At 46.2% G+C, this 20620-nt stretch overlaps 1 protein-coding gene across 1 annotated transcript in view; it reads right to left on the bottom strand.

Moving 5' to 3' along the window:
• The window catches only part of tenm1 (teneurin transmembrane protein 1), a gene marked incomplete at both ends in the record, with an annotated part of 157259 nt that overhangs the window by 111525 nt on the left and 25114 nt on the right, over positions 1-20620 (bottom strand). The window contains one exon of the mRNA XM_079228505.1: positions 4555-4798. Within this exon, the coding sequence (XP_079084631.1) occupies positions 4555-4798 (244 nt within the window). The remainder of the gene's footprint in view (positions 1-4554; positions 4799-20620) is intronic.

The following is a 20620-nucleotide window of genomic DNA, read 5'->3' as shown; positions in this document are numbered from 1 at the left end:
ATCCCGCGTTTGGCCACATTTGTGTGCTTTTAATTTAAGTGGTCTCTAAAACTCGCGAGCGATGCATCATCAAAGATTAATCCCGAAAGCTAAAAATCAAGGAAGAAAAGTAGCCGAAGGAAATCCCTAAACGCCACGACTTTACTTTAAATTGATATTGTGTCCCGCCACAACATTCTCTCTTCGAGGTGAGCACTATATGTGACAATTTTAAAGACCGGATGTTATTCACCGCTAGTGCACTATATATATATATAGTCAGTTAAACAATAGAAAAACAATCCTCCCACAAACCGCTACGTAATACACCCACAGCCCACGATAGATAATTTATTAATGTATTAGCCGCAGAATATGGGATGAGGATGAGCTCTCATCCTGTCCAAGTCCCTCATCAGAGACAAAGCCCAAATGTGTGCCTCTCGCAGTGCAACATGATGAGCAGCTACTGTAATGCAGAGCAGCACTGATATGAAAGAGAATGGAAAAGCCCCGGCAGCCAGGGATCAATGACTTACCTATTCCTTTTTTGACTCATCAAAGCGACTACTTAAGTTATACGGCTGTATTAGTTAAACGAAGACGAGGCTCATTTTCATTATGAAAAAGAGTGTGGTAGATGGCGGCTGATGATAGGAAAGTAGGCTGAAGGGCAATTAATCTAGGTAGCATTTCATCTATATTGCGTTCGAATAATGGAGGACGAGGGTTGGATAGTGTCAGATGAGGAAGCAGAAATATTGGGGGTTTTGGGAAATTAGGCAATTTGGAAAATAACAATCTGGGCTGGCAATAAGCAATCCCATCTTGTTCTGGCCATATTGACTCTTATCGAAAAAGGAGCAAAGATGGCTGGTGTTGGGGAAATAAAGGCTTTATTGGGGATGCATCATAAGCAACAAAAAAAAGCAGGTATGAATCTTTTTGTGTTTATTTTTTTACCTTCTGCAATGGAAGTGTATTTTTCATAAAAAAAATAAATAAATAAATAATAACATTATATATATATATATATATATATATATATATATATATATATATTTGCTGGAGCTCCTGGAATTCCCAGACAAGCCATGATTGCCCCAGGTGACTGTGTGCTCTCTGAGGGTTAATACTGGCTGCGAGTGCGATATGTCGGGGCCGACGCGCAGCTTGCCAGAGTGTTATTCCATCCGAGCGGTGAAAGGTGTGAGGTCACAGGCTGCTGGTGGGACCGCGGTCTCTGAAGGGCCCTCGGAGGACAGGCCATTAAAGTGGGGCCAGACAGCAGACTGACATGCAGCGACGCCGGACACAAGACCGCGTCGTCCGTTTGCCCTCATGCACGGCGAAAACACATCCATCTTCCTGTGTCATTTAGTCGCATATTCAGCCTTGAGGGCGGATCCGTCTTAAAAACAAAGAGCAAAATTCTGCCATGGGGGGGGGGAGAGAACATTCGAGAATGTTTTGGAAAGGAGTTTTTGTATCATGATGCGTAGCAGCAGAATAAAGCCGATCGTAGCACTTGTGTCATGCAAATCACATGAAAATGATTGAAACAATAGCATGAAATGACCTCAAGGCCAGGCAAGGTTATTTCTGTCGAATTTTTTTATCACGGAAGTACTTTACAGTGTTTAAAGATTTTAAAACACAAAAGAAGGGAAACAATTAAATCAATTAAAGTATAAAATACTATAAAAACAGACAAAAAGATGGAGAACTTTCAGTGAATTTAAAACCTACCGACAGGTTTTAGGTCTCTATAATGGCCCTATTACGAGGTAAGATGAATATTTTCATTTGCTTATGAATGATAACATTCTCTCTTTTTGTCCATCTTTTGTCTCTGTCTTTATGTGTGTTTCTCTTTTGTCCCGTGGCCCTGTAGCTGGGTTTAAAGAGAGAGTAGGATGACATCCATCCTTCACTGTCCTCTCCATCCACCCATCCAGAGTCTGAGGAGAGCTGTGAGTCAGATGGGGGACACAGGAGGCTGCACATGGAGCAACACCTAAGGGTTAATGGCAGTTCAACTCTGAAAGGCCACTAACAAATTTAGGACAAACACACACACACACACACATAGCTCGGCCCTGAGATGCCCCCCCACACAAGACGAGTGCACACAAAAAGATGTCAAATGCGGGTGAGCGTTCTCACAGTTTGGACACCGGTGCACAGGTCGGCTCCGCTGCGGTGCTCTTTATTGCTCTGCTGAAGGTGGATCAGAGCAAAAGGGATCAGAATCCGGCTGAAGAAATTGCATTTGTCAACGTGCAGTGGAACTCTATTCTTCTTGTGCTGTTCTTTAAAAAAACGCTACACTGTTCTTCCTCGGCTGCCTGCCTTTGATCTCCTCAGACAATATCCAGGGGCGACGCCCAGGAAGCTCTGAATTCATATCAGAGGGCAGATTTCCCCCGAGACGGCAAGAAAATGAGAGTTCCCCCTCTCCAGGAGGTGGGTGTCTACGGCCCAAGGGCTGTCTCTACCTGGATGTGTGTGGATGACTGTGTGTGTGTGTGTGTGTCTGGGTGTGGGTGGAGATCTACGTGCATGCTGCACAGGTACTTGCGCGCGTGTATAAAAGTTGATTACAGCCCCAACATTTGTTATACCTCTTAACACACCCAGCGTGAGACCCAGTCAGATATATTGAACATCCATATCTGCAGCCTTCAACTCACACGAGCCGGCCGCTCTCCGGAAACATAACGGATAAGAGTCTGAAAAGGAAATCCATGCGCACTTCAAACAATCTTAATCTCCGCTGACGCGACGTCAATACGCTTCAATACCGATTCGTCAAATAGCGCTTCAAGGAATATGGAAGTGTACTTGACAACAGGAGACACTAAACAATTTTTGTTTAAGGTCATGCCATCGCTTATAATTCCGTCAGCATGAGCCCCCCCATGTCAACTTTGTAAATACTTGATAAATCTTTAATCCCACGTTTGAGATTGAGCCCGATAGCAGCAGCGTCGGGGTGAGAGCAACAAATATGAAATCATTAGATTAGCAGTGTGACAGAGGGAAGAGAGAGAGAGAGAGAGAGAGAGAGAGAGAGAGAGAGAGAGAGAGAGAGAGGAGGGTGCTTGAATATTAAATGCAACCCAAAACAGTTAAGCAGTGGGGACTTTGTCCCGACCGCCAAAAAGCGAGTTAGAAAAGAGCTAATAACATCTGAATTATGTTATGAGGGGGGCACTATTCTATTGACTATGCATGTGATTACATTTTATGCTTCAGAACTAATAGCGCGCTATCAAATGAAACTTATTTGACTAAAAATTCCCAAATGTAAAAATGTATCAAGACTGAAAAGACGCTCCAATATGCCGAGGCGCTGTGGAAATTGTGTTTTATAATCACATCTCTCTTTGGGAGCGACTTCTTTATGGATGGCAAATATCGTTTGAAACGATTTGAAACACACTCACCCAAAAAGGAAAAGAAAGACGGCGTGAATCATATTTAAGGTGGATTTTCATTTGAAGCAAACACACATAGATAAGTACTGTAATTACAACACACTCGCGACTTTTACATTGATAGTCATGTCTGGCCAATGATTAATTTAAATTGTCACTGAATCTAATTTTATTCTTCCCTTCCTTTAAATGAGGTAAGATCTAATTATGGCCCAATGCATAACTTATTAAACCCTCTTCCTCTGGTGTGGCAGCCTGCCAATCTCACCCTCACTCATAACACCAGAAATTCAGCCACGCACCGAGCGTTCATTAAACATGCAAACGTATTCTTTTGCACCTTGCTGCTCCTTCTCCGAAGCCGCCTCACAAATGAGGATCGCCTAAATAATTCCCTGATCAATCATTACTAATGCAGCGAGCAAATGCTTAATTCTGTTTGGTGGGATGAAAATTCCAGCAGCTTTTGGAAAGAAAGAAGAAGAAAAAAGAGTCTCGGGCACTACAATTGGAAGTGGAATCACAATGTGTTCCTGAAAAGTGGATTCCTGCTAGACACTGACTTATACTTTTATTTTAAGCAGTGGAAACTCAGAAATACTGGTCCCCCGGTAAATCTTCCGACAGTGGGTGGTACAAAAATGATGAGAAGCCAAAAGACCTGCAGAGATTCGTTACGACTTTGATGGTGCGCAAAGTCCTGTAATAATACCCCAGAGGCCCGCTTGGCGCTCCACTTGCTGCTCTCTACGCGTGCACAACATGTCCTTTTCGAACAAATCCTTTAGTCCAACATTCACTCCTAATCACTCTACTTTAAAATTGTGAAAGTGTACCAACCTGACGAAATAATTTCCTCTAATCTAATGAGCCTCGTTTGTGAGATTAAAGGAATGCCTTTAATGGAGTGACATGATGTTGAAGTAGGGCGGGTTGCCCTGAGGATGCTTTCGTTGCAAAGTGACATATCCACCGCTTTTGGACTGAAAGCATTTTTTTGGAACGAAGCCCCTCCCGCCCCCCCATTTGTTCCAAATCCTTTCATTATTAATAAAAATAATAATTCAAAGAAAGAAAAAGAAAAAACACCATTGTGAAAAACAGCCTTGGAGGCACATTTGTTGCATTTTCTTACCTGGTCTCGAGGGGAATGTTGCTGTTGAGCACCCAGCTGTTGTGAAGCTGCGCCTGGTCTGTGCTCGAGCTTGTGTCTGCCCCCTGGCCGCCCTGGCCGGCCTGGCACCGCGTCGGCATGGTCTTCCTCTGCAGGCTGACCTGGGTGTAGGGCGCCGGGCGGGCACAGGTGCAGGCGTGCGGCGGCGGGGGAGGCGGGGGCAGCGGGCGGAACGTGAACTGACCACCTGGACTGCTGGGCAGCTCTGGGAGACGGGGGAGAAGGAGCGGCGGAAGGATGAGGGAGGCGGGGTAAAGAGGGGCAGGGGGGAGAAATAAACAGCTTTATTAGGAGCTCAGTGTCATAAATTACAAATAAAAGTGGCATGTTCGTTGACAGTTTATTGTTATTACACTGATTGAGGGACATAAATCAGCTCGGAAACGGCGCCTGTCCGGTGCCCTCCCTTCCTACCTGCTTTGAAACACTTCCAGCCGCCCTATAAATAGGTTCTTGGCTGGCTGCAACAGTGAGCAGTCTTTAAAGAGCTAACAGCTCTGGCTTAATCTGCAGCCGGCAGCCCAAACTACCCATGTGATGTTTATTATGAGATCTGTAGCTCGACGGAATGAGCTAGCCAGCTGTAACTCCCTCACACTGGTAACCTCGGGGTCTAGCTGGAGCTCTCTCAATCCATCATTTATCACTCCTTTTCCCTATAACTCTCCCTTTCCTCCCCCGTCCCCTCTTTTCCTCCTCCCTGCTGCTTTCTCTCTCTCTTCTCAGTGTGTTTTCCAAAAGCGAGCGCGGACTAATTACAGCGCTGCCAAACAGAAACGTGCGCGCATATGTTTGTTTTCATGCGTGAACGCCCGTCCAAGTGTGCGACTGCAGAGCATTCTTTATTTAGTTACACGTGTGCGCCCACCTGTGCGCATGTGTTGGTATGTACCCATGAGTCGACTGTATGTGAGAAGTGGTCGTGTAGTCAGCCGTACTGCTGCTGCCCCTGACTGAGTGAGTGCTGTTGCATGCAGTCTGCGTTCATGTGGGACATGCAGCATCCTCATAACGTTGGACCTTGTACTTTCACCTTCACGCTCATAAAACCTGCTGTGCAACGGAACATCCCAAGATGGTTGGCACCTGCATTTGACGTACTATGAATTGGAAATGTGGGAATTTATTTCTGGCGTACCAGATAGTATTTAGTGGGATGGGAAGTGGTACGCCATGTTGTTTTCTTTTCAACCAGAAGTACATTTTCTCTGTATTCCATAAAAAAGGTTGGTAGCACTTTATAATAAGTACACACTTTTTAGCATTAGTGAAACATGAATAAACACTGAATTCATCATTTATAAAGCATTATTCCAACATGAATATTCATTAGTAACTCATTCATAAACACAGTTATAAATGTTTCATTCTTGATTAATAATTAATAAGCTGGTTTCATAAGTTTTAAATGATGAATTCTCCATTTGTAAAAAATATTATAAATTATATTAAGTATTCATGACTTATAGACCAAAAGGTTTACAATGAACTTCCATAAACTGAAAACACACTGTGATAGGCTTAACGTTTTAAAGACACAGACAACTCCCAGACCTGTCAATCACAAGATAGCCCCGCCCAAAAGCATACCCTGTTTTATTGTCTATTTGACTATAAATGGGACTGCAAAAATGAACATCGCGCTGTATTGAAGAAGACTTGAGACTAGCGATTGAGACCATAAAGTCCTGTTGACAATGTTATAAATGAATAATGAATGAATCCATCCATTTTCTCATAGACTCCTATACACTCTGACCAGTTATAAGGAGAGAGGAGTCCAGCATCTGTCAGACAGACAGTTTTGGCCCACAACTCTATTTGCTGCCAGGGCGTCAGCAATAATTTAGTAAATGAAAATGGTACCCACCTGGGAGACTAGACAGTCTTCCCAATGCAACTGTAAGTATGCTTAACACCCGAATGAAAACTGGGAAAAGTAAAGAACAAACTAATCTAGCGTCGGTCTTTTGCGAGCACACACAGCACATTACTGCTCTTCAACCGCCCATTATGTCTTAAATTGAAGCAACTTTTTTTCCCAAATATTGCGGGGGAAACGGTTATGGGACGTATTATCGTCAACAATTCCGCGGCAGTAAATCTGTCGCACATGCAGTGAGATCTTAAGCAATGTTACAAAAAAATCATATTGCTTTGCTCTCCTCACACTGAATTATTGTTCGCCTTTCGGCACAGACAAGGGAGCCGGTGCGCTTTGTCATTCATATCCACCAATGTTCGCTGACATGCCACACAGCACATCAGGTTTTATGACTCTCAGTTGCTGGTAATTCACATTTGCAAGATGTATAATGTAGCAGTGTGTTGTATGAATGCTATGGCAGGACAGGAGCTGTTCTGTAAATAGGCCTATAAACATTTCCAAAGTCATACTTCCATGATGCCATCTGTCCAGCCGACATTCACATTCTGAAGATTGTTAAAGTAGCAGTTATGACGTTTCCTCTGCTTGTGCCTGTGTGTGTGTGTGTGTGTGTGTGTGTGTGTGTGTGTGTGTGTGTGTGTGTGTGTGTGTGTGTGTATATCTGCATATTTCTACTTCCAAAAGCTCAAAGTCAACTCTGTCACAATGCTATTTGAGCAGATGACAAGTTCTCATCTTCCAAAAAAAACACATTGCTGATTATTGATCTTCCAACATGGACGAAATGTCTTTGCCACATCTCCAAAGCGCGCAATAAAACATTTGTCTCCGCTCATCTGCATGCCGACACAATGAAATCACTTCTTACTTACTCGTGCCAAGCCATTACTCTTTTTCATGATTTCAAGGAAACATGCAGGGGAGCGGGGGGGGGGGGGGGGGGGGGGGGGGGGGGTCTAACTGAATGTTGTCCTCCCGTCATTGGTGTTTATTGCTCTGGACCATCTGTGATGAGGCACATTTCACACTCACTCACACAATTTGATATTTGTAGCATGTTGGACATTCTTCTATTGAATAGCAACAGCTGAGACGTGTAGTTTGTGAGCGTTCTAAGCCAGCGGAGGTGTCATATTTGAACACTCGTCCCTGCAATGCACGGCGGCATACGTTGGACTTTAATAACCGATTTCCTCCCGAGACAACACAGTATATAATATTGCGTTGTGCAATACAAAAATACAACCCTGCTTGTCAACGATTTCCGCAGCTAATCAGAGTGAGTCTACGTGACACCTGGTGAAATGACAGGGAACGTATTTGCGTCATCACCTGGAGGTGCTGTTTAAACTAATGGAGGTGGAAAATGGAAGCTATTTCTGTCGGAGCCCCCCCCCCCCGAGTATTAAAAATAACATGCTTAGGGAAAACTGACGGAACCATTTTTTTTAGCACTAGCGTATCCTGTGTCATTGTAATGCACCAGGAGCTTGAAAGCAGTCTATCTGATTCCTCATTAACTAGGAGTCCTTTGAGTCCAGCCAGAAATCCCCTGCTTATAGGCTTCTTTTTTGGTGATACTGCAGATGTTTTTAACATTTGTTACAAAAAAACATGAATTTGTTTTCAACAAAAACACACACACACACACACACAAACATTCCCAGAGCTGGGCACTCGACTGTGAAACTCGCACTCTAGCTGCGCTTGAGGCTTTTAAATCAACTTTTAAACTTTGTCTTGAGCATAACTGTGTGACCTTGGACTTGACTCTGACTGTTATTCACAAATTGCAAATTCACTGCAAACATTTCTGCATGAGTTTTGATTTTGACAACGCTGATAAATTCTCTGGCGCATCACAGTGTGCGCCCGTCAGCCTCAGGTGTGTCGCCGAATCAAAACACGTCAACAGCGGAGCCAACTGTTAAATGCTAATGCCTGCTCCGGATGCTGCCGGCTCTGGTGGAGGACGCACTCGGAGCCTTTGCTTTACCTAAAAGGATCCGTAGCACATTGTAAAAAAAACACTTCTGTCTGTATGGTGAGACTCGGAAAAAGCTGGATCCCACAATAAATAAATAAGGGAGAGAGAAAGAGAGGGGATGTAATTAATCTGCTGAGACATTTCTAGAAATAGCACGATAGTTTGAATCCATTCCAAATATTCTTACAATGGGGGGAAGAGAGTTGTGAAAAACGAGAAATGCTTTTCAGCGGCTCGCAATTGTTTTGAAACTAATAAATCCAAATTATTTCTGCCTCTTAAGTCTCAAATGACTTCTGGTTCATTACTAATTTAGACTTTTTAGAAAACCCTGAGTTAAAAGAGCTCTCGGTATGAAGTGGGCCGAAAACTTCGCTTCTCTGGGTTTGCGTTGGCTGGCGAGAGCGTAGAGTGGACAGGAGTGGAAGAGAAAAGGACAAGGAGAGAGAGTGTAATCTTGGTGAGTAGGGTGACACAGGGGCCCGGGCAGCCAGATGGTGCTTTACAGGCTTAGCGAAGGCAGCTTCTGGGTCTCCGCCCCCAAAGATCCCACAAACGGACTTGACTCCACTGTTCTCACACAATGGTCGCTGGCTCCCTCTCTTGCTCTTCCACAGAGAGTTGCATCCGACGCGTGGGCCACGACGCCGTATCAGACGGTAGACGTCGCCTAAGTAGGCCTGGCGATGTAGGACAGTGGCCGCGGGGTGTTTGGCGGGCGAGCCGGTAGTTCGAAACACATCAAACCAACTCTGCGGGGAGCAGATAGAGGCCAGAGGAGGGGCCATTACAGTTTTAGATGACAGTCGTGACAGTGTAGTACATCCTCTGCCCCGGAGTTCCTCTTGGGACTTAGCCCTCCAGCAGAGACACATTTGGAAAGTCGCTTATGAGATTTTTTTTCCTGGAATCATCAGCTTTTGGTTACATAAGCGAGATATGAGGGAAAGCGTTTTATAGCCAGCAGAAGGGAGATCTGGGGGGGATTTACTGGGAAATGTAACAGGTAACAGGTATTTGGGCCAGGTATTAAAAATGTATTACTGTCGGTGAAATAAGCTAAAATAGCACAGGCATTAAGTATTTATGACAATTTAGGCATTTAAAACCAAGTCATACTAATGCAATGAGAGGAGAGCCTCATAAAACATGACTCAGAAACACACACACACACACACACACACACACACACACACACACACACACACACACACACACACACACACACACACACACACACCTTCAACCAAGTCTTCACCCTATAAGGTAACAATTTACATTACCGTTGACTTTGTCCCCATAAGGAAGGCAAGTTCCCACAATGTGACTGTGAAAACAGATGTCCCCACAAGTCATTAAAACACACCTACACACACAAACACACACACACACATAGTAATGGGCGCCTGTGTAATGAGTTAGCTGTCATGATGGGGCAATTCTCTTACGGAGGATTTAAAAAGCAGGTATTAAACTGTTCGAATGAAAAATGAATCACAAGCGCAAAAATAATCGTGTTCCCCAGCTCGTCATGCTCGTCATTAATATGTTGTAGTTTCAGTCGAGATGCGCCTGCCAGATGTTCAGCGCTACCTGTGCTGGGTGCTCTTCTAATAGGGCAGAGGAAGTTAAGAGGTACAGTGAGGAATCTAATTTTGGTAATCATGGACAACAAGGGGCTGTGTGAAAATGATTAGAGGGACAGTGGGGTAAGAAAAGGGGTCTTATTGTTCTTGCAGCTAAAAGGGAAGGGAAGTCTGACTTTTTTGGAGTCTTATTCATGTGCAAGTTTATTATATAAAATAATCATACATATATTTTTTTTATATCTACATGAAAAAAGACAGATTTTGTGTAGTTGAATTGTTTATTTTCTTCTTGATATTTAGGTGCCGTTTGCAGATTTCTCTATGTCGAAGAGGAGGGTCCAAAAAGTGTAACGATGGTTTTATGTGGGAATGTTTTTTCTCCTTTTTTGGGGGAAAAGAGTAAATAAAAGTTACCACAATCTCCACAGCTGAGCTTATAAAGAGACCGGCCTCTTCAACCACCAGGTATACCTCAACAAAATGTTGGACTTGCACTTGCCGGCTTTATTGCAGCTTCAAGGATTGGTCACGGCCATTAGAGGAAACTGACAAGACCAGGTCTTACTGATTGGTTCAAATTGATGATGGAAATTGTCTCTTTTGAAGCTCTTTGGCACATGGACATTATAAAGTAAAGGAAGGAACCTAACAGGGAAAAAGATAATACCACACTTATTGATAAGTGTGGCCTAATCCTTATTTGTCTGTTCATTTTTCACTCGTCTCCACATCTTACCGTTTGTTTGTTTGTTATATATTTATGAATATAATGTAAGCTTCAGGTCCCTGCCCTTCCCAATACAGTTGACGCAGTGTGGGAGCTGCAACAACAGAATGCATAGCTTCTTTAATAAGAAGAGAACATTATGTTCAGTGGGTAGCAGAGCATAACAACATGAGCCACAAAAACAATGAAGCCTAATATTTAACCAGGTTTCCTCCTTTTCTTCACTCTGTGTTTGCTAACGCCCACTTCCCCTCTCTTCCCCTCTCCATTATTGTGCCCAGCGCTCTATGGCTCTAGTTAATTTCCTATTGCAGGAAAGCTGTATAAAATCCATAGAGCCTGACCTCAACCATATCAAAGCTATCTGTCTGACAGAGGAATGTGATCGTATTTTGAGAACATTTAACACTATTGTTGGACCCAAAAAAAAAAGAAATCATCCACCCTACTCTAAAAATACAAACTTAATAATTTCCCCCAGGATAGTTTTTCATCTATCTGGCTTCTTAATTGACTCGCATTAAATTGCCACAAAGTTTATTCCACTGCTGTGCTGCGATGAAATAAATAATTAACCCCATAAAAAGGTCAGACAACTGAAATTAGAACTCAATGGTTTTTGTTAGTCTCTCTTTTTTTTTAGCAGTACTGAGACGGGATCCCGCCCTCGCTGACCATCTGTCTCTGTCTTCAGAAAATGGTTCCCGACAAAGCGATAACGCGTTAATCTTCATCAGACATTAAAAGTTCCAATACGACTCCCTTTATTGGCTGGCTGCTGATGAAGTTGGCGTGAAGGATGGCAATATCGATAATAACAACAGTGAACTCAGGATAACGCAGGCTAATATTGCTAATGATCATGGCCCCGGCGACGACGTTGAAAATTATGTTACTGATAATAGCGCCCGCGGAGATGGAAACAGCAAAGAAAACGGCGATAGCGTCGGTAGTAATAGTGGTAAGAATGATGATGAAAATAGCAGTGATGGCGGCAGAAGTGTGGATAATTACGCTGATGACAGTGGGCTCTGAGACGGCAATTAGAATAAAAACAGCCATTGATTCATTTCCGCAGACACGGGAATGAACGGTGGGATCTACATTTAACAAAGCGACACAATCATGTTGTCCAATTAAAGCCAGAAAATACAAACAAAGACGCATAGGAGCTCAAAGAGCCCCCCCCCCATCACACGGAAACACAGTCGATTTTCATACAGAGTCTGATAATTAGCCGCCATGCATCATCTGGCTCTCTCATACCGTAGGACTCGCGCGCGCTTGCTGGTGCGTGCATGCGTGCCTCTGTCTGTCTGTCTGCGTGATGTAGTGTATATTTATGTGCATATTTGTGTAATTGCTTGTTTGTACCCCCGTGTTCAAAAACAACTGCGGAGCAACTCTACAATCATGTTTAGGCTGCAGGTGATTCTGAAAGTAGCATTTCCCCCGAGAGCTCGCAAAGCCTCCCGAGTCTAGCTCCCCTCCTTCTACAGCGAGGCGCTTACCCCGACGCGGCAAACGCTCCACTGCACGGGCGCCGCCGCGCTTTAAGTCACTTTTTCTTCAAAAGAGCACCCTCCTGTCGGCCCCAGCGCTATTTAAATGATCTGTTTGCGAACTTGAGATTAATCCGTCAACGTTTTCCGCAGACTGAACTTTTGTGAATTTTGGCAGCTTCTTTTTTTCCCGGGCGGGTTTGCGTGGACGTTGCGGAATAGCTGCTAGCTGAGCTCAGCTCATCTCTCCTGAGAGCACAGCAGTGTCCTGATCCGTCCTGACCTTGCCGCTGCTGCAGGGTGCCCGGTCATTGCCACCTGCCACCGAACCGTGCAGGTGTTCGTATGTGTGTGTGTGTGTGTGTGTGTGTGGCCCCTGGTGTGTGTCATACGTCCACGTGCACGCATAAGTGTGCACGCCAGCGTCTGACAGAGCTTTGGAGAACCCCCAGTAGCGGCGTGGCGTCATGTGAGTTATTACAACTTGGTAGACATTTGCATTACCAGGAAGAGGGCGTGACGAGGTGTGCGGGACTCGGGAGGCGAAAACGCCACAATGGCCATTACGGTGATTAGTGCGCACATTCGTCTTTTACAAGCCCCGCGATTCTCTCCCTGCTTCCCCCGCTCGCCCTCCCAGATACGAACAGGCGCTTGCATCTCCCTCAACCCCAAAACAATCACAACAAGCACACGCAGAGGGTATGGCGGAGTTTCGCTTGCACACACATGCATACACTATATTTCCTCTGACTATGGCACTAAAAAAACAGGAAGGGAGTGCCTGGACTTGACAGCAAACAAACCAACACGAAGAGATTTTTGGCAGGCTAAAGAGAGAGCAGTATCAAAGCTACAGGAATGCACCACCAGCAGCCCATTTCTTTTTTTTCTTCACCCAGAGAGAGAGAGAGAGAGAGAGAGGGAGAGAGAGAGTATGCGCAGTGTTGTAGCAGACCTGAGCTGGAGCTGCTGGTAATTAGAATGGGCTCTGAGGAGAGACAGGCAGTGGAATGAATGCAAATGAATTCACTGGCTCCGGCACTTGGGCTCCTCAACCTCACTTTTCATACAGCATGCCTCACAGACATGGAGCTACTGACACAAAACAGAGCCGGGCCACGCAGTAAACACTGGATGACATGACTGCGGACATGCGTGTGCCAACATGTCCACACACACACACACACACACAAGTGTGCAAGTAAGATGTGGATCGAGCCCCGCAGTGCACACAGGGAAGCGGATACGAATATGCACCGCCGCAATACGCACGCTCGCGCGTTATACTAATCCCTGCGAATGCCACAGTGTTGCCTGTGAAAAGAGACAGAGGGGCGAGACTGCTTGTTACGAGCGAGTATCCACAGCGTGTCCCACAGCGGAATAAACAAAACCCTTCTTAATTGGTGTCGATTTGGAACGAAGTGATGATTCATCATGCAGAACTCCCCAGTAGTGTATTGGAAACCCAATCATTTCTAATCCATATGACCTTGACGGCGGGCCGGAGTCGCTCTAGCTCTTTCCACGTGCGATGGTCCGGGGCGGACAAAGCCAGGGCGTTGAGACTGACTTTACAACTCGTCGGAAAAACCGCGATCCACCAAAGTCAGATCACTTCACTGATTGTTCCATCTGAGCCAGCGGCCCGATCTTTATGAAGCACTCAATTCTCCACAGTAGTCATAAATCAGGGTACTATAAGCTTTCCGTCTCGATGATGGCACGCCAGAGACACTATTTCCATACCACGCTGCTCCAGTCAATAATTCCTGTTCCCATTACATCTACCAGAAGCCGCTCTGGAACTGAGCGAAAGGAGTCCACCGGTGCCTCACCTCACGGTGGCTTGGCGTGTGAAACTTTGATCAGCAACTCTGCGGCTCCTCTCAAGGAGAAGCGGGTCGTCTGTGAAGGGGTCCTGCTCTTTAGCTAGCCGGTGCTGCAAATGAGTCTAATTAACACATCTCCCTTCCTATCTTAACCAGGCATCCGGGGCCAACTAGAGCCTTATTATGAAGTAGATTATGCATGTAATGTCCCCACTGAGATTACAGTACGGAAAGTGATGCATATATATATATATATATATATATATATATATATATATATATATATATATATATATATATATATATGCACTGTGCACAAGAAGACAAGGCCGTGTGAATGTGGGGAGACTGGGGAGAAGAGCAGGAAGGATGAGGGGCTGCTTGGTATTCCGACAGGAGTGTATAATAGATGGTGGAGGGAGATAGAGGTACAAAGAGAGCGCGGGGGAGAGAGAGAGAGAGAGAGAGAGAGAGAGAGAGAGAGAGAGAGAGAGAGAATAAAACGGAAAGAGATGTGCCTTCAGCACCACCTGCAGACTCGACCGGCGGCCATCTTGCGGTCAATGAGGTGAGCGCAGCCACCGGCCCTGGGTCAGCATTAACACGGGCCAATGACAAGTTGCCACTTGCCCTCTATTGCAACAACACCTTTACCGTTCCACTCCACCGACCGCACCTATCACACCGATCACAACGGGCTCTTACAGCGCTCTCTTTGCGTCTGCCTCGCTCTCTTTTTTATCCCCTCTCTTAAAATCCCCTACACACACATGCACACACACACACACACACACACACACACCGGGAGAAGCTTAACAAATGTGAGAACAGATGCCCCACATCAGACTGCAGTTGCCCTCTGCTCCCTGCGAGCCTCCAGAGAGACACGGGGATACCGTTAACGAAGATAAGACCTCTGCTGTCTCAACACACGCCGATGCTGAACATACGTGGACACGCGCTTATTTTCAAGCCGTTTGTTAATGTTCATATCAGTATAAAGCTGTCAAGATGCAATCAGAATATCTGCTTGATAGCTCCAGTATGTGCTCACCCCTCCTCTTTCAACCCTCAAAAGCACCAACTCTTCTTCATTAGTTGCTTTTGGTGTCATGATTCCCCTTCATCCAGGCCGCCATAGACCTCTGCGTGCTTTTTGAGCTTGTGTAGCGTCTATAACAGGTGAAGAGGAAAACAAGACTCTTGTACTCAAAGCAGGCGGTAACCTCTGTTTTTCTGCCGAGAGAAGCCAGCGCAGGAGTGTTTTAAAACGTGCATTCCCTCCTCCGATTGCAAAAAGAAGTCAGATCGTATCGAAGTCTAAGTGAAACTCCTCACTTGATTTATTACCTCAGTAAACATTGCAAACACGAGTTTATGGTCTCAATCGCTAGTTTCAAGTCTTCTTCAATACAGCGTGATGTTCATTTCGTAAATTATGGTCCATTTAGAGTCAAATAGACCATAAAGCGGGGTATGCTTTAGGGCGGGGCTACTGTGATTGACAGGCCGCTACCAGAGCCGTAAACGGCGTCACTACGTCTCTGCATTACAAATATGGTCAATTCTGTTCAAAGTCAAGATGGCGACGGCCAAATCGCTGAACTCAAGGCTTCATAACGGCAGTCCACAACCCAATGGGTGACGTCACAGTGACCGCGGTTTATGACTACAACTGAGGCAGAAAACACACTTTATTGCTTTGTTACGTAACTGAAACACAATGCAGATGTGAAATTTGACCCAATTTGACTTGGCTGTGATGTATTATTGATTTGGCTCATGATCAACATTTGATAACATTTAATTTTGATTAACTAAATAATAAAATAAAACAGAATCAGAAATGATAGAGATACACTGACTAACTCTTTAGCCAAAGAGGATTGGATTTTTCACTCAAATGCTGTCGATGGGGTGTTGTTTGCCTCGGCTTTCAGATCCGGATCGGTTTACACTTACTTTAAGGCACATCGTTAATATTGATATGCAGCTGCTTTAATTCAGGTGAAGCCCCATAAGTGTGCCATTCGATACACAAGGAGGTAAGCGTGCTTTAAAAGCCGGTCACATTTTGGGAGTACTATACATAGAAGTGCAGTCTGTTGAGGAGCACTAGCTAGCTGAAGGGTCAGCCAGGAGATCCGACTGAATAAACTTCAGCGAGAAAGAGAGACACACACGTACATAAACAGGAAGTAGTAGCTCATGAGCTTGCTGTTTTTGGCCACAAATGAAGCAGCAGCCTTTCATCTGATCATTGGTGGATGAGACATGTCATCGCTTAGCTCTCCAGACACACTCACATAGGGAAAGGGGGGGGGGGGCCCAGGGCGGACATGGAGATGGATCAACGTTTACAGGGTTGACACTTTCTGTGTTGATCTGACATCAATCTATCGTCCCTTATGGAGTCTCCTCTCCATCTGACATGGCCTGGATATCCCCTGGTTTTCTGAATTAGATGATTAAAGATCTGTCCGCATATAAAAACTGGACCCCCCAGGCCGCATGATCACTGATCCATGTGATCCTCATTCCTAAAATACCTCCCTCCCTCTGATGCACCGGGTCGTGTGGCGAACAAAAACGCCTAACTTTGCAAATTGTCAGGAATATGCGGACGTATTACAACGTAATAATCAAATGCAAGATGAGACCTTGCATGGCAATCTCAAGATTAGGAGAGAGGTCAATACGCTATTACAGAGAGAAAGCTAAGTGAGCACTTAAACGTAGCCAGGTAGAGGGATGTTTAGATAGCCATTAGCTAACAACACTTTATGACTATTCAGAAGCCACTTACAGGGCACACACTTCCAGACACTTATAGCTATTAGCGGCCATTAACATTTGTGTATAATCATGTGAAATGATGTGCGAGGGAGAGCCTCGTCCGCAGCAGCAGCAACAGTAAGCTCGGGGAATATTAAGATCCATCGAGAAGACGAGCGACGGTGATTCTGCAGGAGCGGAGCAGAGGGAGCGCAATGCAGGTGTGTACACAACGCATGTACACGTCCAAGCGCCCGGGTGTCTCATAAAAATTTTTTTTTTAAAAAACAGCCACAAAAACTAACAATCCCTAGCAGGGAGGGACATAAAGAGCCCACATAGTATATGGACATCAACCCTCCGCTTTCATACCGACCACCGGCAGTGAAAACGCGACACCGCTGCCCTCCACCTCACCAATCTCTTCTTCTATCCACAGCTGTGACTAAAAGGGCTACCGACCTCTGACACAGAAAGCGTAAAAAAAAGAAGAAAAAAAAACAACAACCAGAAAAGACTGCCGGTGACCTCCTCTAAGAGGGTCAGTTTCTCAAGGCTATAAAATCTGAAAAGGCAAAAAGATTCATCCTTAGGCATGACCATGGAGACGGCGACGAAAGGATGGCGAGGGGGTGTGGGGGGGAGCTGAGACAGGACCCCGGCCTTAATGCAGTTTGTAATTGTAAGTGTTGGTCTTTAATAAAAGCCCAGAGTATTTGGTCAGGCTAATAGACTGGGCTCTCTAAATCCTGCTCACCATGCATTATTCAACAGCCATTAGCTATCCCCTCATCTGGGAGGCTTTATGAGTCCCATCATCGGCTGGGACCCGGGCTAGGCACCAGAGGTGTGTGCGGGGGGAGGGGGAGGTGATTAGCCGGGGAGAGAAAGAGGAGGGGAGGCAAATATAGGTACGGGATGGAAAAGAGAGCGAAGTTAAAGAGGATTCTAAAGGCGAGCATCAAAGAGGGGAACGCTGGTGATGGGCGGGAGCGCCGGTGCCGGTAAGGGCCTGTGATATGGAAACGAGGGAGAAGAAATGGCTAGACGAAAGCCGCAGGTCAGGCGAGGGGGAGGGGGTGACCGACGGGAGACGGAGTGAGATGCGTGGCCGTCCAGGTGTGGGGCGGGTCAGATGGAGACCGGAGGAGCGTCGCAGAGAAGAAAGAGAGATGCCGTCCCGAGGTGGCATTTTCTGTGGGCCGGGGACATAAATGTCAGATGCTTCCCTCCCTCTGCCCTCTCGACCTTTTCTTCTTTTTTTTTGCTCCGATTCCCCTCCCCTCCCCACTCAACCTCCCCCTGCTTTCTTCCACGCCACCTCCCGCATGCCCTTCTCAATCTGCCCACCATCTCCCTTGCCTCCCTCCCATCTCCCAAGAGCAGTGCCAGTGGTAATTTTGCTTTCAGAGACGAAGGGGAAGGCCGCGGAACACATGGAGACGCAGGCTGCTCGGTTACCATGGTATCACCGGCCAACAGGAATGGCGCCAAGACCGGGGACGCGTATGTGCTTCCGCGCGCGCGTGTGTGTCTGTTTGTGTGTGTGGGCCCGGGCGTGAGCACGCACGCTCCTGAGTGCATCTACACGTCTGGGTAATGGGTGTTTAGCAGGCCTGCCAGACTCATCCCAGCCCCTGCACTCCCAGACTACCAGGTCCTCCTGACCCTCTGCGGCAGCCCAAGGACACACTCCTGTCTCTCTAATTAAAACACAGCCCTGACACGCACACCACACACTTGCACGCCGCACACACACACACTCTGCAGGTCTGCAGCTTAAAATAACCTTAAAAGGAACAAGCCGAGCCATCATCCCTGCACTCAACACCTCTTCAGAATTCACCCGGTGTTTGCTCGCCAGGCAGCTCCCAGGCAGACTCAATCTGCAGGGAGATGCGCAGCACCGTGCAGCGTCTTCGGGGATGCAGCGCTCCCTTATGAGAGGAGTCATCGAAAGGTACCGCATGTATTATTGCATGGCCGTCCTGCAAAAACGACGGCGGCGGCGCCGCTCTCACTCTCTCTCTTGGGAAATAACGGTCTGCAGAACTGTTTGCGACCATCAGAAAATCACAGAGAGGTTTCTGGGAAACTGTGAGTGTGGCTGCGGTCTTAAGAGGCTCAACGCTATAGGTGAGCGATGCATAAAACATCGCTGCACATACGCGAGTCCCTCCATTTCAGGCTGTCAGGTGGTTACCATCTTGCCTACACTTTTTGAATCGTCTGTTCTCGAACCACAATTAAGCCTCCTGTATGCTTTCGCAGACGCATCGTTCTCTCTTTCTGTTGGTAGCGCACGACATTAACATTAATGTTGTGTATTCTCATAAACCGATGCCTTGGCACGACTTACTCGACTCAAGGGGGACCGAAGATGGCTCTTGGCCGTCGTGCACGCTCACCGCATTACGTGCGACATTTCGAGAGGGAGAAGCTAAAACGCGAGGACATCACACGTGACACTCAGCGGCGAGACAGCCTCTTCACTTCATCTCCAGCAGACAATTTAGCATGTTTACTTCCTCGTTAAGCGCATGAGAGACCCTGATGAAGGAATCCCGGGGAGGCAATGGCGTCCTGTCACTGTGGTTTACCACTGCAGCATGATTTAATGGAACTGTCTGTCAAGAGGGCCGAACAACAGCCTGTCAACCAACAAGCAGGGGAAACACGCACAGCGTACACACTCTCTCGCCAGTACGTGTGCACAGTCCAAAAAAAAACACAATGGAGACGGATTGTCAAAAACTCACTGCTCTCTCGCTCTCTCTCTCTCCCCCTCATACACACAAACAGGCAGGCACACAAAATAAGAAGAAGAAAAAAAGAAAAAACACATATGTCCAAAAAGGTTCTGGCGAGAGTTAAGACAGGCGGATTTGAGACGCTCAGAGTAGCACTAGGAAAAGTAAATAAATAAAAATCTACGGGTAGAAAAACACACATCCCCCGGCAAAGGCCCCCCTACCGAGAGAGGAGATGAGTGCCAAGGAAAAGCGCTCGCTGCATCAAGAGAGCGCAGGTGTTATCGGAGAGCGGTTTGTGGTTAGATCCTGCCACACAAAGTACCGGTGTCATCTCCGCAGAAGCAGCAGTCGCAGGAAAAAATAAATAAATAAAAAAGAATCAGCCCAAACCAATGTAACGAACATTCTCACAAAGTATTTTGCAGATTAGGCGGGAAGGCTCAATGTGTGATGGTGGTGGTGGGGGGGGCAAAGCCAAAGATCATAATAGTGGCACTGTTAGGTTGCTCACGCAAGGCAGTGTGCAAGCCCTGTTCCCAAAGCTGGGGCTGATTCCCCACCCAGGAAACGAGGAGAAGAGCAATCACACCAGCCAGGCATTGTGCCTCTGTATGGAACCTTCTCTCTATTGTGCATTTCCACCATCATCGCAAACTGGTAGGACAGAGAGCTCTGATTAGCATCAAAGCCTTTGATTGCCCCACTCAACAATCAGAGCCGCTCTCCTGTACGAAGCCTTCGCTCATTTGTGCGCCGGGGAGACATTGGCGGGAGAGAGAGAGAGAGAGGGGGGGTGATACAAGGCCTATGAAAGAAAACGACTCCTGCATATGCGAGAACATTATGTGCATTTGCTTGTAAAAGCCCACGCGTGCACTTTGGGGCCTAATGCTTCGAGATGAACCCAAAACGGTCCCCTAATATGCCTCTGAAGCCAACCTTTTGTGATGGTTTCACACCGGAGCCCCATC

The sequence above is a fragment of the Taurulus bubalis genome, assembly GCF_910589615.1.
Source record: "Taurulus bubalis genome assembly, chromosome: 13".
Taxonomy (NCBI): Eukaryota; Metazoa; Chordata; class Actinopteri; order Perciformes; family Cottidae; genus Taurulus; species Taurulus bubalis.
The sequence above is the reverse complement of the archived record's forward strand: the minus strand, read 5'-3'. Positions and strand labels throughout refer to the sequence as shown.